At 51.8% G+C, this 19,752-nt stretch overlaps 2 protein-coding genes and 5 non-coding genes across 7 annotated transcripts; 4 read left to right on the top strand and 3 right to left on the bottom strand.

Moving 5' to 3' along the window:
• Window positions 1-1,490: 1,490 nt before the first annotated feature.
• TMEM107 (transmembrane protein 107) lies at window positions 1,491-6,961 on the bottom strand. The gene is made up of 5 exons (XM_049636995.1): window positions 6,715-6,961; window positions 6,465-6,532; window positions 6,263-6,363; window positions 4,988-5,084; window positions 1,491-4,757 (listed from the first exon to the last, which is right to left on the bottom strand). Exons 1-5 carry the CDS (start codon window positions 6,799-6,801, stop codon window positions 4,688-4,690), a joined length of 423 nt encoding a protein of 140 aa, XP_049492952.1. The 5' UTR covers window positions 6,802-6,961; the 3' UTR covers window positions 1,491-4,687.
• LOC125927711 (U8 small nucleolar RNA) lies at window positions 3,950-4,085 on the bottom strand. Its single transcript, XR_007459401.1, has one exon. It is a non-coding gene; the product is annotated as a U8 small nucleolar RNA (small nucleolar RNA).
• Window positions 6,962-14,548: 7,587 nt separating the features above from the next.
• On the top strand, window positions 14,549-14,620 carry TRNAW-CCA (transfer RNA tryptophan (anticodon CCA)). The gene has a single exon. It is a non-coding gene; the product is annotated as a tRNA-Trp (tRNA).
• A 416-nt stretch (window positions 14,621-15,036) lies between these two features.
• Window positions 15,037-18,485, bottom strand: BORCS6 (BLOC-1 related complex subunit 6). Its single transcript, XM_049636993.1, has one exon. The coding sequence runs from the start codon at window positions 18,432-18,434 to the stop codon at window positions 17,370-17,372; it is 1,065 nt and encodes a 354-aa protein (XP_049492950.1). The 5' UTR covers window positions 18,435-18,485; the 3' UTR covers window positions 15,037-17,369.
• Window positions 15,046-15,127, top strand: TRNAS-GCU (transfer RNA serine (anticodon GCU)). The gene has a single exon. It is a non-coding gene; the product is annotated as a tRNA-Ser (tRNA).
• TRNAT-AGU (transfer RNA threonine (anticodon AGU)) lies at window positions 15,392-15,465 on the top strand. The gene has a single exon. It is a non-coding gene; the product is annotated as a tRNA-Thr (tRNA).
• On the top strand, window positions 15,882-15,955 carry TRNAI-AAU (transfer RNA isoleucine (anticodon AAU)). The gene has a single exon. It is a non-coding gene; the product is annotated as a tRNA-Ile (tRNA).
• Window positions 18,486-19,752: the final 1,267 nt, after the last annotated feature.

Below are 19,752 nucleotides of genomic sequence, written 5' to 3'. Positions count from 1 at the left end.
ATACAACCACTCACCAGGACTTACTAAATGTGTCAAGATAGTGAAAGGAAGGAGAAAAAAAAAAAAAAAGTGGTTGGAAAAGCCTGAGAATGACAACTAAATGCGATGTGAAATCCTGGATTAGAGCCTGAATTGGAAAAAGGGCATTAAGGAGAAAGCTAGTAAAATTCAAGTAAGGTCTGTAGATCAGGTAATAGTTGGGGATCAGCACTAACCTTTTGGTTTCCATGATCATGACCTGACTTTGCAAGATGTTAACATTTGGAGGACCTGGGTGAAGGGCATACAGGAAATCTGTATTATTTTGCAACTTGTCTGTAGGTCTAAAATTAGTCAAGAAAAAAGGTTTAAAATGTCAAGTTTTGTTTTAGTAAACATTTTTGAAGGTTTGATTAATTAACTTATTTAGAGAGAGTGTGTGTGCAAGCGAGCAGGAGAGCATCGGAGAGAATCCCAAGCAGGCTCCACACCGTCAGCCCAGACCCCTATGCAGGGCTCGATCCCACGAACCAATCTGTGAGACCACGACCTGAGCCGAAAGCAGGAGTCGGAGGCGTAACCCACTGAGCACCCCAGGCACCCTTCCACCTTTGCTCATTTTCAAAGTGTACAATTCAGTAGTGTTAGTACATTTATATTGTTCTACCACCAAGCTCCGGAACTCCAATTTTTCATCTTGCAAAACAAACTCTCCACCGCCGAACAGCTCACCCCCTTTTGTTCAGCCCCTGGCACCCCCCCGTTCTACTTTCAGTCTCTATGACTCTGACTACCCTTGGTACCTCGTGTAAGCAGAATCAAGCAGTATTCGTCTTGTGGGACTGGCTTATCCTGATTGACAAGCCACTGATGACACAATAAAATGAAAAACCTATTGCTGATGCGGATTGGCAAAGCCTCTGGTGTTGACTAAGAGACAGACGGTTAAAGTGCTTGTAGTACCTGTTTCTGGAGTGGGGGTGAAGGAACTGAGGCACAGAGAGGTTAAGTGACCCGTTGCCAATCACACAGCCACGAAGGAGGCCGGGTGCACTTTGAACCCGGACTCACCCCACAGCTCGTTCCCACAGTCTTTGCCCTGGACTGGGGCTCACATAAGAGAGCCAACACTTGGAAAACAGCGGCATCTACATGGTGTCTGAAGACAAGAGGCAGCTACAGGTATCCAAGGAGCAATGATCAGCAACACATAAGGGCAACTGGAGGAAGTGACCCAGTGGCATCTCCCCAGTGACTGACCCGGTGTGGGCACACAATCAATATTAGATGAGCCTGAGGGACGCCTCGGCGGGGGGGAGGGCTCAGTCCGTTAAGCGTCCGACTTCAGCTCAGGTCACGATCTCACAGTCTGTGAGTTTGAGCCCCGCGGCGGGCTCTGCGCTGACAGCTCAGAGCCTGGAACCTGCTTCCGATGATTCTGTCTCCCTCTCTCTCTGCCCCTCCCCTGCTCGCACTGTCTGTCTCTCTCTCAAAAATAAATTAAAAAAAAAAAAATTAGATGAGCCTGAGAAGAAGCAGCCAGAATAGTGGGAGGTAAACCAAGGGAACTATTTTTCAGAGGCCAAGAAAGAAAACCTTTCAAAAGAGTAGTGGTCAACATATTATGTGCCGAAAAGAGGCCAAGCCAAAGGCTGAGCAGTGCCCTCTGGATTTAGAAACAAGGATCCGCGATGGGCAGTTTCTTGGGATGAGAGGGGCAGGAATCGCTGATAAATATTTAACAGCCAACTCTCCAAAAGCAGTACGTATTTATATATGTACATAAGTTTATTATCAATCTTACTGACACAAAGGATGTGTAACAGAATTTACAAATAATAATGAAATATACAATATTCTTTACTGTAAATTCCACTCTTGTATCCACGACTTCCTAAGTGGAATTATACCCTACCAGTGTAATTCCAAAATGAATGTTGGTTGATATTTGTATTTACATTTTGGAATGACACAAAATGAAGCAGTGAAGATATGTTGTACTTTCACTGGTTCCTCAGGGGCTGGACTGACTTCTTTACTGAATCTGTTAACAGTTTTCAAATTCTGGGAGAATATTTCCTCTATTTTCGGTGCTATTTGCAATGTAACAGTTACAGACATGGCAGTTTTATGTGTAACCTGCATTATTAACATTGTCTCCGTCATCTTTTTTTTAAATTTTTTAAAAATTTAACGTTTATTTATTTTTGAGAGACAGAGCAGGAACGGGGGAGGAGTAGAGAGAGGGGGAGACACAGAATCCAAAGCAGGCTCCAAGCTCCGAGCTGTCAGCACAGAGCCCAAAGCGGGTCTCCAACCCACGAAGCGAGAGATCATGACCTGAGCTGAAGTTCGACGCTTAACCGACTGAGCCACCCAGGCGCCCCCAACATTTTCTTAAATCTAGGTAATCAACAAAGCCCCATATGCCGCAGTTGCCAATCTCTGTGGAGTAAATACTCCTGCCGGAGCCAGTTTCGAAATACCAACTTGATGTCTCCACATGAGCTGGGAAGAGACACACAGTAGGGGCACATCATTATATAGCATTCCCACCATACAGATACAGTAAATGTAAATAACCTCAAGAGCACATAATAGTAACATGTAAAAAATAATCAGGAACCTGAAACTGGTGTAACATTGTGTGTAAACCACACTGAAAAAAAAATGAATAAAATAAACTCCTACAAAGTAAAAAAGAGACAGAGAGAGAGAGAGAGAGAGAGAGAGGAGAAAAAACATAATCAGGAAGTAATGAGTTTTGAGTGTTTTTAAATACAATTTAACTGTTTGTATCACTTCTGATAAGAGCTGTTTCACAACTCGCCCACAATGTTTCTGCAACACAAAAGGTCGGCTTTCACAAATCGGTGAAGCACACAGAGCGCGGTGGGATGTGACTTTCCCCAGCCACACTCCAGGACCTCAACTCCAACGGCTCCTCTAGGAGCAATACTCCTGCCACCTTGGGCAAATGAACCCCTGCTCCGTAGCCTCTGTAATTCTCCTTTGCGGCTCTTACCACAATTTGCTCTGCAAGTACGCTGCGAGGAGGGGAGCTTCCGGTCGGTCTCCATGCGCCACGATGGCTCCATCGTGAGGCTGAGCACGGACCATATTCACACTCTTCCCTCGGTCAGCACTTCCTACAGAGCTTTGCATATAGGAAATGCTCACGAAGTATTTATTGAAGGAGTGCTCGGGATGAAGGGCTGCCAGAAGGATCCTCCAGAAGGGAAAAGGGGGGGGGGGGGCATCACCTGAGGGGCCTCACCACAAAGCATGTCCTCGGATGCCTTCTGCTTCTTTCGAATGGCCACGGCTCCCCCATTCGGGACTGAAAAAACGCACAGAGGACCTTCCCGACATACACTGAACCTTCCCTAGGAAATACGACCCTTGATCTGACACGAGGTGGCACCTCAGACTCTGGCAGTGTTTGTCCAATGCCTAATAGCGTGTTCAAATAATCTCCTTTCGGACGTGTTCTTGCCATGTGCTGGCAGGCAGAGATGGGGGGTACTCATCAGACCACTGAGGAACAGCGGAAGCTACGCCCAGGGATAGACGGTCTGATAATAAACCACTGGCGACACCTAGTACGATAAAATATTAACAGCGACTTCACAGAAACCTGGAGACCAACCCGTTCTTCCCTTGTAACAATTAACTAACCTCGTGTAACACTAATCGGCTCCTCCCTTAAGGAGCCGCCCCACTAAGATTGTGGCGTTCGAAGACTCGCCAAGCCCGGTCATCGGATGAAGGAAGTTTCCGGAAAACCGACAACGCAGAGCAGGAAAATGCGAATCCCAAAACTCGAGCTACTGTCAGGAAGACTCCAAGCAGTCACCGTCCCTCCCCAACCGCAATACGCAGCCTAACCCAGGTGGCTGCGCCATCTCACACCCAAAGAACAATAATCTATCACTTCCCATGAAAACAAAGATGAGGATCGTCAGGCAGAATCAGATAGGAGCAATCAGGGTGTTGCAAGTCCCGATTACGCAGAGACGTTAATCACGAGTCATGCGAACTCCAATCATCATGTTCCGATCTGCCCTCCCAAAGGAGGAACAGGTAAGGATTATCCCACCTGACGATAAACGACAACACACGTGCGTTCCTTACTCAGGGAAAAAGGTCCCGCTTGCAGCTAGGGTGAGTAGTTAACGGGCTAGCCCGAGCAACCCGACGTTATTCAGGGTCTTCCGTTACCGTTGCTCGTTTATTTGCAGAATTACACAATATTTCTTTCCCGATATGACTGCCAAAAAGAGACAACCTAATTCCTCCCAGAATGCTCCACTCACGAGCTTGGCACGAAAATCGCGGGGACTTTATTTACATATCTCCGCCCACCGACCCCCTTCCGTCAGCCGTCTACCGTAATAACCAAAATAAAAGCGACACGTATTATCTTACAGTCTGCAAGGCTGGAAAACAGCCTTCCGTTTCTCTAGCAGTTTGGCCGCCCCAATTCTCCCCTAGAATTGTCGTAAGTCTTGATCTCACTCTAAGATATATTTTATTACAAGCACTAAAGAAAACGCTGATAATCCCAGACTCGAGTGATAATTACCCTAACACTGACATCCTCCATCAAACGCAATTTGAGGGCTGAAGACTGCCTTCCTCGGTCCGGGAATGGTGAGGGGTCCCTTGTTCCTCGAACCGTCATCCCTATGTTCCCGTCACGAAGGGATCAGAAAGGTTTCTTTTTCAGTCCAAAGACGCTGATGAACAATGCCATTTCAGTGACAGCTGGGAGGGCACTGTGGACAGTAGAGTAGTGGGTGGTTGGTTCAAGGCCCCTTGCAATAAAAATACCCAAATCCCCAAACTGGAGACTCCACCCCCAAAGTGTAGGAGAAGGGGAATTCAAAAGACTGCAGGATGTTGAGTGGATCTGGTTTCTCATACATGGAGTAAAGGACTGAGTGGGGGAAACCTTCAGATTGAGTAAACCTTCCTCCCCTACTCCCAAACATTGGTGGTACCATACCTGCAGAAGGCGAAAATGTACCAGTACGTGGTACACTCCCAACGCTCAAATATGAAAAAGGACAGGGCCACAGATGCACTACAATGAGCCCCAATGGCTTGGGAATGCACCAGAGTCAAGGAAAGCCTTTGGTTCAGTAGTTAGCGATGAGCCAGAAAAGGCCATTGGTGGGGCAGGCATCTGCTCTCAGGTTCACCTCTTGCTCCCTTACCACATTCCCAAGGCCACACTTCTGCGTTTTCGGCAGCCCTGACTTCTGAATTTTAGGACAGCCATGTGAGTAGAGACCAGAACTGAGCCTGCACAGCTGGGACCCCAGGCTACCCAACCCCATATCTAGGGGGCCAGCCTGGCCCCTTCAGGTAGAAGCAAGTTCCCCATTGCACACCGTGAAGGTGCCTGGGCAGCTCGGTAGGTTAAACTTCCAGTTTTTTATTTCTGCTCAGGTCATGATCTTACTGTTCTTGAGATCGAGCCCCGCATCGGGCTCCACTCTGGCAGTGCGGAGCCTGCTTGGGATTCTCTCTCTCCCTCTCTTGCACTCTCTCAAATAAATACATTTTTTAAAAAAAATTTTTTTAACGTTTATTTATTTTTGAGACAGAGCATGAACAGGGGAGGGGCAGCGAGAGAGGGAGACACAGAATCTGAAACAGGCTCCAGGCTCTGAGCTGTCAGCACAGAGCCCGACGCGGGGCTCGAACCCACGGACCGCGAGATCATCACCCGAGCCGAAGTCGGATGCTTAACCGACTGAGCAACCCGGGCGCCCCTCAAATAAATACATTTTTAAAAAAGAAAAGAAAAGAATGTTCGCAGTGACTTAATTCACTCTGCTGGAATCACTGTCCAGCGCCCTGGCCCTCTCAGTCTATACAATTCAAGGGTCAAGAAGCTTCCCTGATCTCCATCTTCCTTATTTCTCCGTCTCTTCTGAGTTTCCATAGAGCTTCATATCTTCACACACTCCTGTAGCACAATGCTTATCACACTGAATTACAGATGTCCTGTCCGCATACCTGCCTCTTCCGCAAGTTAGAAAACAGAGTTTTACTCCCAGATGGGATCTCCAGCGCCTGGTGCACAGCGGGAACTTAACAAAGGATCGAAGGGCGTCTTAAACTTTCCACGTTGCCTAAGAAGATCTATCAGCCGGAGGTGCTGTTTGCCCGCTAGAGCACACACTATTGTGCCAGAAAGGCCTGGTTAGGTGGCTGAAAGGGAGTCCAGATGGAAATGGACCGTGTGGAAAAGGTGCGCAGGCAAAAAGGATACAGATGAGGCTCTGGGTGCTGTTGAACATGGAAACCCCTGAGAAGAAACCGGCCAGCTCCACTGCAAAGAGGCCCAGAGTGACGGACAGCGCTGCCACGAGCCTGCAGACACGAAGGGGGTTGGCTCAGGCCTTGGGGACTTCTTCAAGGCCCTTCCACCCCCACCAGTGCTGAATTCTGACCACCCTGCCCCAAGTGCTCACTGAATGTCCTGCTTCTCGTACTCCTCGGGGGTGAACGTGAGAGGCAGGCAGGCTTGGATGTTGCTGTCCTGGGGAGCGGGGCGGAGAAGAAGAAAATGAAAGAAGGGAGCGCAGCGGGGCAGCCCTGGGGTCCGAGGGGGGATGGGAAGATACGCCCGCTTAAGGCCCTGGGGAAGGGGCGTAGTGGGGCTGGGACCACCCCAAGGTGGGAACCGGGTAGGAACGGGAGGAGGGTGGTCGTGGGTCTTACCCGCGACCAGAACAAGGTGATGACGACCACCAGATGCGCCAGGAGCGTCAGGAAGCGAGAGGGCACGAGCCCCGAGATCCGGCCCATGGCCCCCCTGGGGCAGGAGTACCGACTGGAGCAGAGGCCGTGGTCTGTGGGGCTCAGGAATGACCACGCCTGAAGTCTCAAGTCTCGCAGGCTAGCACGTAAAAATTCGACCGGCGCCCCCTTCCCGCTCGCGCTGGCGCCGCCCGGTTGCCTTAGCAACCGCGTAAGCCGGCGCTGCGGCGGGATCTCGGAAAATCTCGCGAGGGCTGTAAAGTCTCGAGCGGCAGCCACCGCCGCAGAAAACGCAAGGCGGAGCTCTGCTGCCAGGGTTGCGGCGCGGTTCCGAGTTCCCCGACTAGGTCTCTGCCGCGAGCCCGGCAGGTCCCTCCGACCTAGGTGCTCGCTGCAGCCCGCTGTCCCCGTCAGGCCTAAGGCAGGGTCTCTTTCTCCCTCCTCCGCATCCCTTTAGCCCCCGCTGCCTTGGGCACGTGGGAAAGAAACGTGCAGACGCGGATGTCCCCGCGTTGTCCCGCCGTCACTTATTAGATGGCCGCCGAGACCCTGGTTGTCCGAGGACCCCGGATCGGAACCTTCCCCGATGCTCTTCTCCCCTCCCCGCCCAGCCCCAGTTTGGTGAGAGCATCGCAGAGAGCGGGAAGTGGCCCGTTCTCTTTCCGTGGATGAGGGGCGCTTTTGGGGAAGGGCATGGAAGCGAGGAGCGGACGGATTTTCTGATCTGTTTGAGATACGGGCACCGGTCTTTGCCCAGCTACATTCCCAAGTACCTCTTGCTATCACCGACCTCACTGACCTTGGGCCCTCAACTGGGATCCTTGCAGAACAGAAAGTTCTAGCCCGCTCGCTGCTCACCCTCAGGTCACAGCATCCCCGGGACCTCCCCTGGGCCGATGACCAGATCATCTCTCTCCCTACTCTCCATCTGAGTGTTTTTAGGCCGGTCTAAGCTAAACACCCAAGCCCAAGGGACATTTCTGTTTTCTTCATTCATTCAACAAATATTCATTGACCAGCTAGCATGTGCTGGGCTCCTGTTCTGGACAAACAAGACCCAAGTATCTACCTTCCTGGAGTTTCTATTCTAATCAGAGAGATCCAGAGGGACAGCAAACAAGCCCCCCAAGGTAATCCAATACTGTAAATAACGTTTTTAAAAAGGAAACTCTAGAATAATAGAGCAAGCAAAAACTCTTTGAAAAAAAAAGTCCTTTATCCTTAAACTTTGTTTTAGGAAATGTGCTGAAAATTGAGAGGAAACACATCTATTTGAGGACCCCACTAAAATAAATAGATTTCCTTTTTCTAAACCAATAGGTAAAGTCAGAACTCAAAGAGATAGTGAAAAGGTGTTTCTTCAAAGTCACGAAAGACAAAGACTGAAGAGCTCTTCCAGATTTAGGGAGACTAGAGAGATGTGACACATTTGACATGAGAAATAAAATGTGTGATCCTAATGGATCTTGGACCGGAAAACAAAAAACAACCATTTTCTTTTATTGTGAAGGACATTAGTGGAACCATTGGCAAATTTGAATAAGGCTTCGAGTTTAGATATCAGTATTATCGGTGTTAATTTCCTGGTTTTTGATAAATTCTACTGCCTTTATGGAAGAGAATGCCCTGGTTAGCAAATACATGCAATTTTAGTGGTAAAGGAGAATTATGTCTGCAATTTACCGTCAAATGATTTAGAAAAAAATATACGTGTGTCTGTAGAGATAGAGAGGCAATGATAAAGCCTGGTCTTGAAGGCACATGAGAATTCTCTTACTATATATGTATTTTTTTTATCTTTTATTTAATTTTTTTTAAGTAAGCTCTACACCTAACCTGGGGCTTGAATTCACAGCTCCGAGATCAAGAGTCACATGCTCTACTGACTAAGCCAGCCATCCACCCCTGTCTGTATTATTTTCGCAACTTTTCAGTAAATCAAATTATTTTAAAATAAAAAGTTTTAAATGATAACCCTTTCTAAGTTTTCCTTCTGGGTCTTACATAGTATTATTATTGAGACATTAAATTGCTTTATAAAAAGAAGAAATATTTTTCAGATTGATGTTCCTAAATGTTCACTTCCTATATATTGAAACTATGTAATGACATTTTCATACAAAACCACTTCTTTCGAGGGTAGTACAGCCTTATCCTCCTAATGGAGACAATGTGATCACCAAAACTCATAAAACAATAAAATGCCATCATTTAGATTTTTCAGAGGAATTATCTGTATAAAGACTGAGATTCAGCAAAGTCTCTTGATTTTTTTTTACTCCAAAAGTATTGGCTGATGATCGAATATTACCCACACTGGTTTCTGCTCTCGGATGTGTAGGGGAGACTCTCTCTTTAATCGTTGCACCATTTCAAAATTCTGAAAATATTTTCAAACCTCCGCCACCTCAGGAGGGACAGGCAAAATACAGTGACCCCATCTGCTTCTCTCCTTTGAGGTGACACTCATTAGGAGACCCTCAAAACAAGTACAACAAAGACATGTAAAGTATAATGAGGTGGGCTCTGTGCGCGTAATTACAGCGTAGCAAGCCTGGAAACCTTCTGAGCAAACGGACAAGACGCAAAACACTGAAGGGCTCCTTCCGGTGCCTGCAGATCACATGACCTTTCTCCTGGGATGAGGAAGCCCAGGCCTTCAGAGCCAAACTCCCCCAGTGACAGTTGATCAAGTCTGTTCGCAGAAGAATGTAGCGCTGTCATCCAATAAAAGGAAGCAAAACCCAACACATGCCTTTGCAAGATTTTCCAAGTTCCCGGAGCAAATAGAATGAAGAGAAGGAGTCAGCCGGGGAAAGATCTGGGGAAAGAACTTTCCAGGCAGAGGCAAGTGCAAAGGTCCTTAGGTGGGAACAAGGCCAGTGTGTTCGTGGGACACAAAGGAAGCTAGTGTGTCTGAAGCCTAGTATTGGAAGGGGAAGAAGAGATCAGGGGGATGGGGGATGGGTGGACAAGACATGTGGCCTTGCAGCCATGGGGATGGACCTGGTCAGGTTAGCATTCTAGAAGATGACTTTGGGGGCGCCTGGGTGGCGCAGTCGGTTAAGCGTCCGACTTCAGCCAGGTCACGATCTCGCGGTCCGTGAGTCCGAGCCCCGCGTCAGGCTCTGGGCTGATGGCTTGGAGCCTGGAGCCTGCTTCGGATTCTGTGTCTCCCTCTCTCTCTGCCCCTCCCCCGTTCATGCTCTGTCTCTCTCTGTCCCAAAAATAAATAAAAAACGTTGAAAAAAAAAATTAAAAAAAAGAAAATATTTTAGAAGATGACTTTGGTTGCAATATGGAGAGTCGATTTTAAGATGTTAAGTAGAAGGCTTGTGAAGAATCGGTATAGTTATCCAGGACGGATGGGATGATATTGGACCAGAGTGGAATAAGAAAGTGGAGTAAAGTGTAAGGAATCAAGAGAGCATTAAAAAATAAGGTCTAAACGTGAGACTACGGGTAGGTGAGAAAAAAGGAAGGGGTCAAGCATGTCTCTTAGAGTTTGGGTTCCTGCAGATGGAAGTTTGGGGCATTCTGTTTATTATAGGCTTCCTGCCTAGGGGAACCTACTAGATAGTAAGAACTGGTAGTCACGTTTCAGATTAAGAATTAATAAACGGTGAGCCGGCGTTTAGGTCTGTCCTGTCACTTTTCCATGACCTTGGTTCCCAGAAGCTTACTCTGCAGAGGTCACACAAAAGTGAGTTTTAGAACCACCCTGTGGCCGTAGGAGGTACTGCTGATGGCCTGGCGTGTCCTTCGCTGGTGGCGGTCCACTGGCTCCAGGGCTGGAACCCACACATCCTAACATTTGATTTGATCTGGTCAGAAAAGAGCTTGGGGGCCGGGGGAAGGGGGGGGTGGTTATCATGGAAAGACTCAAACGTGTGTACAAATAAAATAGTATGACGAACCCCGTCTGAAGCCTACCATTCTGCTTCAAAAATGCCACCACATGGCCAAACTTGTTTCAGCTGGACTTCTCTCTCCCTCTCAGCCCCACTAGGTCATTTCGAAGCAAATCCCAGACATCACCGAATAGCTGACATTGCCCAATATCCACTGGCAATATCCACGTATAGATGATGAAGTCCACACGCTGCATTTGGTTAATGTGTCTCTTTCGTCTTTTTTTTTTTTGTTTTTTTTAATCTTAGATTCTTCCTCCTCCCTCCCCACTCCTCCTTGTTTCCTTTTCTTGCAATTTCTCTGTCGAAGGCACTGGGCCATCTGTGGGCAGTGTTCTGGTCTTCTCATTTAACATGTTCCTCTGTGTCCTGCGTTTCCTGTAAACTGGTTGTTAGATCGAGCATACCCGCCAAGAGCGACCAATTCATTGCTTTTAGGATCATCGTGAACGGACAGATTTAACATCTATTGTGGCTTTTGTGAGGCAGCAGCTACTCAGCCTTGCTCAATTCTTTTGAGGAAGGAAATAAAAGTCCAGTGTTGCCAGATTCCTGGGCGTTTTGTTGTTGTTTTAAGAGAGGCCAGAAATCCAGTTTCTTACTCCAGTTATAAATGTGAGTATCCAACTTAAAAGTGAAAAAAAAAAATGAGAAGGGGGAAAAAATGACAAGAGTACACAAGGCTCAAGCCACCAGCTTTCAGCCTCTGGATCAGCGCTGTCCAGCAGAACTTTCTATGATAATGGAAATATTTCATATTGTCTCTGTCCAACGTGGTAGCCGGCTACTGAACACTTGGCTAGTGGGGCTACGGAACTGAATTTTTAAATTTCTACTTAATTTCTTTTTTTAAATGTTTATTTATTTATTTATTTTGAGAGAGAGAGAGAGAGAGAGCATGCTCTAACATGAGCAGGGGAGGGGAAGAGAGAGGGAGAGAGAGAATCCCAAGCAGGCTCCCTGCAGTCAGCATGGAGCCCAACTCCGGGCTTGAACCCACGAACCATGAGATCATGACCTGAGCTGAAATCAAGAGTCAGATGCTTAAGCGACTGAGCCACCCAGGTGTCCCTCAACTTAATTTGAATGGCCCCATATTGAACAGCCACTCTGGTGGCTACCATATTGAACAAGGCAGATCCGGACAGAATCATCTGTTGATTTCTAAAGTTTGGAAACTGGTGGGATACATGGAGACTTAAATGTCAGAGAGTACTCTGGATGGTGACGCTGGACTGATACTACCTCACACCTGCTGCAGAACCTTTCGGAACCTAGAGATCAAGTCCACGTTCCCCAGTACCATATTCACTGACCCGACTTCCCTTTCTAGCAAAAATTTCCACTGCACCCCATGTCCTTCAGCTACTCAGACACGTCTCCTTCCTCTACAAAGCAGGCTCTCCCCTACTCTGGTGCTTCTGCCAAAGCGATTCCTCATTAATTTCACAAATGCTTATTGAATACACACTCTACTCCAGGAATTGTATGGGGTGCCAGGAATACATACTTCCTTCTCTTGAGTAACTTAGGATGTGGCGAGGGAAACAATCAAGGAAACAATTACAAATCGTGTTTTAGGGCGCCTGGGTGGCTCAGTTGGTCAGGCGTCCAACTCGATTTTGGCTCGGGCCATGATCCCCGGCTAAAGCCCTGCATCAGGCTCCATGCTGAGTGTGGAGCCTGCGTGGGATTCTCTCTCTCCTTCTCTCTCTGCTCCTCCCCTGATCTCACACACACACACACACACACACACACACTCACACTTCCTCTCTCTCTCAAAATACACATTTTTTTTAAAGTAGTGTTTTAAGTTATCTTGGAGGAGACACATCAAAGGCCTCTTCCTCCAGATTGGAGTGGGGGAGTAGGGAGGAGGGAGCTTCTGAATTGAGTGTTGGCGGGGGGTGGGGGGCGGGGGGGGTATGTAAGGGTCAACCAGGTAAAGAAGGATCAGCAGAGGGAGCTGGGACCGAAGTGCATGTAAGCATCTGTAAATGAGTCAGCATGGTTGTCACATGGGAGGTGAGGAGGCAGTGGCTGAGGAATCACGCAAGGACCAGACATTAATAATAGCAGTCGTAGTAACTGAGCGATTATGACCAGTCAGGCCCTGAGCACTTTATCTTAGCAAATGAACTAATAGTGATCCATTACAATCTTTACTATTTTCCATGTGGAGACACTGAGGCTCAAGGAGGTTCAATAACCAGCCCAAATTACACAACTAGGAAGTGGCAAAGCCTATACGTGAAACACTTGGCAACATCCTCCCAGGGCCCTCTTAAGAAGTGTGCAGCCTTGGGGGCCCAGCCCATAAGTTAGGACTTAATCTCAAAGGTGCTGGGGCACTGACTGTAAGCCACAGTGTGATGGGATCAAGTTTGCATTTTAGAAATGCAAATCAAGTTTTGCAAAAACTCTTTGGCTATTCTGGAGGCAGAGACATCAGAGAGGAGTCTGTTACAATAATCCGGCAAAAGAGGAATGGGGGGGGGCAGTGGAAATGGAAGAGTGAGGGTTGGCGGGAGAGTTCTGGAGGAAAAAGGAATGGACAGGACTTGGTGACTGGAAATGAGAAGGAGGGAGAGGGAAGAGACGGGATAAGACACTGGCGGTGAGCCCTGAAGGACTGGGAAGGAGGGATGACAGGGTCCAGTGAAGGTGCCCAGCAGGGGCTGGCCGTCCGAACCCAGAGGTGGGAGCAGGCTCCAGGAGCCCTCAGCACACAGATGGCTGACTTTAGAGAAAGCGTGTAGTGTGAGGAGAGGAGACAGAACTCGGAATTAAAAGGACAGAAAAAGAGACTGGGGGTGGGGATGGGGAAAGGCAGGAGAGGAATGTCATGACAACCAAAGGAGAAGAAGGCTCTTAAAAGAAGATGTTGCCTTGAGTCAAAGCCAGGCCCTAGAAACGTCCATGGGCTTTGACATCACTGTGGTCCCTGTGACTTTCAGAAGAGCCACTGTGCCCAATGTGCAGACATTTGACTTGGAAAGGAGAGAGTGAGACACAGCATGACCTCTTTCGCCATGTTGGCCTGTTGAACCCCTCTCCTCCCTCAAGAGGCAAACGGGGAGGGGGGGGGAGAGGGGCTCTGCTAGCTTCCGGTACCCCTCTCTAGAAGTTCCCAGCTCCTTCTCAGTTGGAGAGCTCTAAAACATACTGATGTTTATGGTGATGGAAATCAGAACAGTGGTTGCCCCTGGGAAGGGACCGGGGAAGAACTTTCTGGGGGTGGAGGAAATGTCCTACATCCTACATCTTAAATGGTTTGTGGGTTGAATTTATTAAAACTGATCAGAACACACACTTCTGATCTGCGTGTTTCACTGCATGTAAATTATTCCCCAACACTGTAACAAGTGACACAATTACTGAAGCTGGGGCTCTGCTCTGGACTTTTAAATCAGACCTCCGAGCCCGGGGCTGGGGCCGCGCCGGAAGGCCCCGCAGACGACGGTAAGGTGCACCCAGGAAGAGACGCAGGCTTGCAGGAGTTCGTCTCACCCACCAGGTGCCGGGACTCCGGCAGCTCTCCCTCACGCTCCGCCAGGCGTCCGGCTTTCTACGGGATTCTTCGCACGTCCGTCTCCGCTGGGCTGTGGGCGGGCGGGGGAAAGGGGGGGGGGTCCCCGGTGACAGCTCGCGGCCACCTGCTCGCCCGCAGGACGACCGCTGCCCTGCCGGGCGCGCCGGGTCCCCGCAGGTCGCACGAAGCTGGCGCCGGGACGGCGCAGGCATCAACGCCACCGGAGTTTAGAAGCTCGGGGGGGGAGGGGGGGGAGGCGGGGGGAGGGGGGCCGCTCTCAGTCCCCAATCGCCGGGTCCCCGGCCAGCCGCCAAGTGGCCATGGGGAGACCTGTCCACCTCCTTGGCCGGCCGACCTCGTGGCGCAACGGTAGCGCGTCTGACTCCAGATCAGAAGGTTGCGTGTTCAAATCACGTCGGGGTCAGCTCCTTTTCGCCGAGGCTTCCATCAAACTTTTATTTATTCGCCTCCCCGTCGTGACTCACTACCCCGGAGCCCCAGCGCCCAGGCTGAAGCGGCACCTCGTGGGGGCCGGGAGAGGAGGGCTCCTGGTGCCCAGTCCCGAGCCGCCCCGTCGGGGGAGCCCAGATCTCGCGGGCTCGTGCGCGCAGATCCGGAGACCGAGAGCCTCGGCGCGTGGCCGGGCTCCGGCGGACGGGCGCGCGCGGCGGGGCCCTCGGTTCGGCGCGCGGGAGAGAAGGTCGTTCGGCTGGCGGTCGCCCTGTGAGTCGTGCTCGCGGGGCTGCGCCGGTTCCCCGGGCGCGCGCTCCCCCGGCCACGTGGGTGGGCCCCGCGCGCGGGAGGACGAGTTCAGGCCCCAAAGAGAAGAGCGGAAGCCGCTACCTCGCAGACGAGGTGGCCGAGTGGTTAAGGCGATGGACTGCTAATCCATTGTGCTCTGCACGCGTGGGTTCGAATCCCATCCTCGTCGGCGTGCGGCTGTCGCAGCCAGGGTTCAGTTTTGTAATCTCAAGAATTTCTCTTGTTACCTCCTACCCGCCCCGACTCAATTTCCACGTCACCCCTGCGGCTTGTTCGTTTGTCCTCAGCCTTGGTTTTCGTCCCTTCTACTCCGTTTAACAGAACAGCCAGAGGTTGGTGCCAAGGGGCGTCTAGGCACCTGCCACGAACCTGTCGCGCACCTGCCGTGGAGCTGACCTGGCCAAGGAAAGAAGGTGCCAGGTACCGGACGGTGGGCGCCGTGGCTTAGTTGGTTAAAGCGCCTGTCTAGTAAACAGGAGATCCTGGGTTCGAATCCCAGCGGTGCCTCCACAGACTACTGCTTTTGCAAGGTGTCTCAGGACATCCTGCCTGTGCAATTCCACCCCCCACTCCCCACCCTCCCAGGTCCACCACCGTCTGCCCGGGAATCCACCGGGAGGCTTCGGGCGGCGCTTTCCGCCTCTGACGTTTCTGGTTGGGATCGCGGACACCACTAGGTGCGCGCTGTCCATCGCGGGCTCCCTACGCACATCCCGACCTGCAGCCGAGCAGGGAGTGGCATCTGTGTTTACCCGTCACCCGTACTGCGCCTTGCTGTCGCTTCCCGAAGTGCCTGGTGATTCTGTTAATATCGTTTTCACGTCCCCCCAAATGATCCTACCCATTTTCAAATTTTCCTACAGACAGGACGGACCAACAAGATGAATTCTACATGGTTCCAGTTTGAGGCGCTGGCACCAGCTGGCCGGTTAGCTCAGTTGGTTAGAGCGTGGTGCTAATAACGCCAAGGTCGCGGGTTCGATCCCCGTACGGGCCAGAAGCGGTTCTTCTCTTTTTCCTTTTCTCCCCTCTCCGTAAAACTTCGTACTGGTAATTTCTTGTTACCGGGGAAGGTTTGCAGAGCAACGTTTTGAATCCCAGAACTTTTCACACCCAAAATAGAAACGTATTGAGATTCAATCCAAGACGCTATTGCCTTGGGGGCGGGGGAGGAGGAAAGTTTCATAAAACTGGAGTTTTTTCTTACATCTCTATTTGTAACTCTCCTGCCCGTAACCTGGGGGCTCCGGGATCTTACTATACGAACTGTGAACAGAAGGCTTGGAGAGGTTGGGGCAAAAAGGACACTGAGCAGCAGCATGTGGGAAACGGGGTCAGGAATGGAGGTAACAGTCTTCCCAGCCAAGAGGTCACCCAGTCCTTGCCTGTCCGCTTCAAGATCTAAGAGGACCCCTTCCCTACAGATCTAAGATCCCGCTTCAAGATTTAAGAGGACCCTGACAGATAATGGGTCACCCTGCTTGTGTTTCTGCTTTAATGGATCTTTGAGCCCATGTCTGTGTCTTGCACATCTCCTCAGATGGCAGGGCTGCCTAAGAGCAGGAGCCATAGCCTTGCCCAGGTAGCCTGGGCCCCCCGCCCCTCTCCCAGCATCTGCCAGGAGAGCTCCGTGAAAAAGACCGACCCTCATCCCCGTTCCTTCAGCTTATCACCCCTGCGAGCCCACACAAACACACCTGAGCCTTAGCAGCAGGACTTTAATTCCACAAAAACTCAGAAAGCCAAAGCTGATTAGAACACTCCACAATAGGTGGGCTTCAAAACCAGCAACAATTTTGCCTGAACCCTGAGAGCAGCGAGACCCCTCCCACCTCACCCCCCTCTACCATGCAATGCATTCCGTCTAGCTCCACCCAGGGTCTGGCTGGGGAGGTGGGATGGTAGGGGGCCAGAGGGCAGAAGCAGGGGGTTACCCATCTGCGGATGTGCATCCTTGTCTGCACGGTGTGTGGCCAAGGACCACTCAACCTCCCACAGCCCCGGGCACCTGAGATGTGACCACGGGAATCAGGGTGGCCACAGTGGGGGCTGGGGCCTCCTCTGTTCTCCTTTCTGGACCACATATGGCAGTCACGTCTCCCAAGCCGAGACCTAAAGCCCTGGGTTCCCAGAGACGGTGCTCTAGCTGGAGAAGAGAGTTGAGAACAAGGTAGCTACAGATGGCCAACTTAATAGAAGCAGAGCATCGTCCCCTCCCACCGGGGAAGGCTTCCGAACTTCCCCACATACACCTGAATAAGGCCCAGCGAGTGGTCGCAGGCCTGCTAAATGCATCTGGAAGAGCCTCCAGTATATAGGCCTCCCCTCGGCGGGCAGTTCCCACCAGGGCTCCTTGAGTCCTTAGGATCCTGCTGGGCCCCGGCTTGGCCAGCCCTGTCCTGCCCTCCCGGTCACTTGCACAGGGCCTCCAACACCTCCAGGGTGCGTCGGATATCCCGGACTTGGCGCGCCAGCCCCTGAACTGGCTGCAGCGCCCGCTCCAGCTCCTCACAGCGGGCCAGCAGGGTGTACATGCCCTTGATGCTCATGTCCACGGCTTCGCCTAGGGAGTCCACGGCGTCGCGGTAGGTCTGGATGCAGCCCACGCTCAGCGCTGTCAGCTCCTGCACCGCGCCACCCAGCCCGCGCAGCAGACGGTCCACCCTGCCGCCCAGCTCCCGACTCAGCCGCTCCAGGTCCCGCAGCACGTCGGGGTCGATGGGAGGAATGGCGGGAGTCGGTGCGGGCGCCGCGCAGGGCCGCGCAGGGGCAGGGGGCGGGGGCTGAGGGGCGCCGCTCAGACGAATCTTGAGCTGCAGGTTGTTGGCGACGAAGTGGGTGAGGTCGCCATGGCGGCTCACGGTGCCTTCGAGCTCCAGGGGGCTGGAGATGGTGGCGCGGCGCCCGCCGCCCGCGCCGGGCTCGGCACCCCCTGCGGACCCGGTACCGCCGCACGCCCCGCTCAGCCCGTCCAGGCTGCGGCTGTCCTGAAGGCGGCTGGAGAACGAGCGGCCAGCCCTGCCAGCCGCCGCCGCCGCCTCCTCGTCTTCCTCCTGCGGCTCCACCTCCATCCCGCTGCCTCCCGGGCTCCCTCGACGGCAGCCGCTCTCGGATGCAAGCTCGTCCTCCGGTGGCTCCGGGTCCTTCAGCCGGGAGGACCCGTGGGGGTCGGGCTCAGGGCCCGGCGCCCCCCGGCGGCTACCCGGCCCGGACCGCGTCCCTCCGCGGCCGGGCTCGTCGTCCCGAGCCTCCCGCTCGGCCCGGTGGACGGCGCCGCGGCTGGAAGTCTTCGGGGACGCCCCGGGGTGGCGGCTCGCGCCCTCAACGTTCTCGGCCTCTTCCTGCCCAGACGCCGGGAGGCCTGAGGGCGGCTCAGAGGGGGTTCGGCCCGGCCCGCCGCCGAAGATCACGGCTTGCTGCTCCCCTACAGCCGGGAGGTCCGCCTCGGGCCCAGGCCGCCCCTGGGACGACTCCATGCCGCAGTTGGGGGCAGGAACCGAGAAACTGATCAGCCCCGGCTCAGGCGGCGTCGGCGGCGCCTTTAAGGGGCGTTGGTAGAGGCGCGCGATTGGCAGCCGGCTGACAATGGTCAGGACAGGAAGAGCACTCTGATTGGTCGCGGCGACCAGGAAGTCCCGGAAGGAGAGCTGTTACTGAGCGGCCCAACCCACGTGAGAGCCGGCCGGGTGGTGCGAAGGCGGTGACAGCTGCCCTCGTCGCTCCGCCCCTTCGAGAGGAGGCGGGGCAAATCTTAAAGATCAAGGTTCCAAAATACGCGAGTCCTCCGGGGCCCGGCTCAGACTCTTTCCACCCACAACTGTCACGCCCACATTTGTTGCTTAGCTGACCCACCGAGTGGGCACCAGAGATGCGACCCCTTAGAGAGTTTGTGGGGGACGAGAAGAGTCTGTCCTGCTTGGACCATCGGGATTGAACCACGCTTGGTCCATCAGGAGGGATGAAACCAGAATCCTCAGCAGAACTCGGATGGTCCGTTGCATCATCCTCGGCTCACAGCCCTGGCACAGGAACTGGCCAGAGCGACTCCCGATGGACAACGAAGCAGGCTTACGGGCTTTCCTGTGCTTCTGACACTGTTCGCTGTCTCCGGCTCCCTCCACGTATGAGCATCTCTCTGCTTGGAGGATGGTGTGTGATTTTGCCACGAGGTAAAATATTTAATAAATGAATGGCTCAGCATGAAGATCGGAGCCCTGATACCATTCTGATCCCAACTCTTCCTTCTCTTCCCTCCGCTGGTCTTGCCGGAGCCAAAATGCTGACTTCCTCACTGTTGCTCTGACACTGCCTCAGGGATTTACACTTGGTCTTGCTTTTTCTTTCCTTTCCTTTCCTTTCCTTTCCTTTCCTTTCCTTTCCTTTCCCTTCCTTTCCTTTTCTTTTTTCTCTTCCTTCCTTCCTTCCTTCCTTTCTTGGAAAATTTCAACCTCCTTCCTTATTCAAATACCACCCTTATTCAAATAACTCCCTGACCACCTGTTTAAAACTGCAGTCACTTTCCACAGCAACTCCCTATTTCCCTTCCCTTCCTTTTGTGTATAGCCCTTATTGCCATCTAACACACTCTGTGTTTATTTGCTCATGTAAGCTCCGTGAGGGTAAGGTTATTTTGTCTGTTTTGATCTGTATCCTCAGTGCTTAGCACGGTGCCCAGCATATGGTAGGTGCTTCATAAAGATGTATTCAGTAAATGACCCCAAACCATTAATTTCCCCTTTGTGACTTGAGCACATTCAAGATGTGTTTCTGTCAATTGCACCCAGAGGCCTGATT

Source organism: Panthera uncia, chromosome E1 (assembly GCF_023721935.1).
Source record: "Panthera uncia isolate 11264 chromosome E1, Puncia_PCG_1.0, whole genome shotgun sequence".
Classification (NCBI taxonomy): domain Eukaryota; kingdom Metazoa; phylum Chordata; class Mammalia; order Carnivora; family Felidae; genus Panthera; species Panthera uncia.
Note: the sequence above shows the minus strand (reverse complement) of the source record. Positions and strands in the feature narration are given on the sequence as shown.

Coding starts and splice junctions, on each gene's coding strand:
- TMEM107 (XM_049636995.1), bottom strand. CDS start 6,801: ATGGGCCGGATCTCGGGGCTCGTGCCCTCTCGCTTCCTGACGCTCCTG. Junction 6,533..6,714: donor TCACCTTGTTCTGGTCGCGG/GTAAGACCCACG, acceptor CCCGCTCCCCAG/GACAGCAACATCCAAGCCTG. Junction 5,085..6,262: donor CAGCACCCAGAGCCTCATCT/GTATCCTTTTTG, acceptor TGCATTCCCAAG/CCATTGGGGCTCATTGTAGT.
- BORCS6 (XM_049636993.1), bottom strand. CDS start 18,434: ATGGAGTCGTCCCAGGGGCGGCCTGGGCCCGAGGCGGACCTCCCGGCT.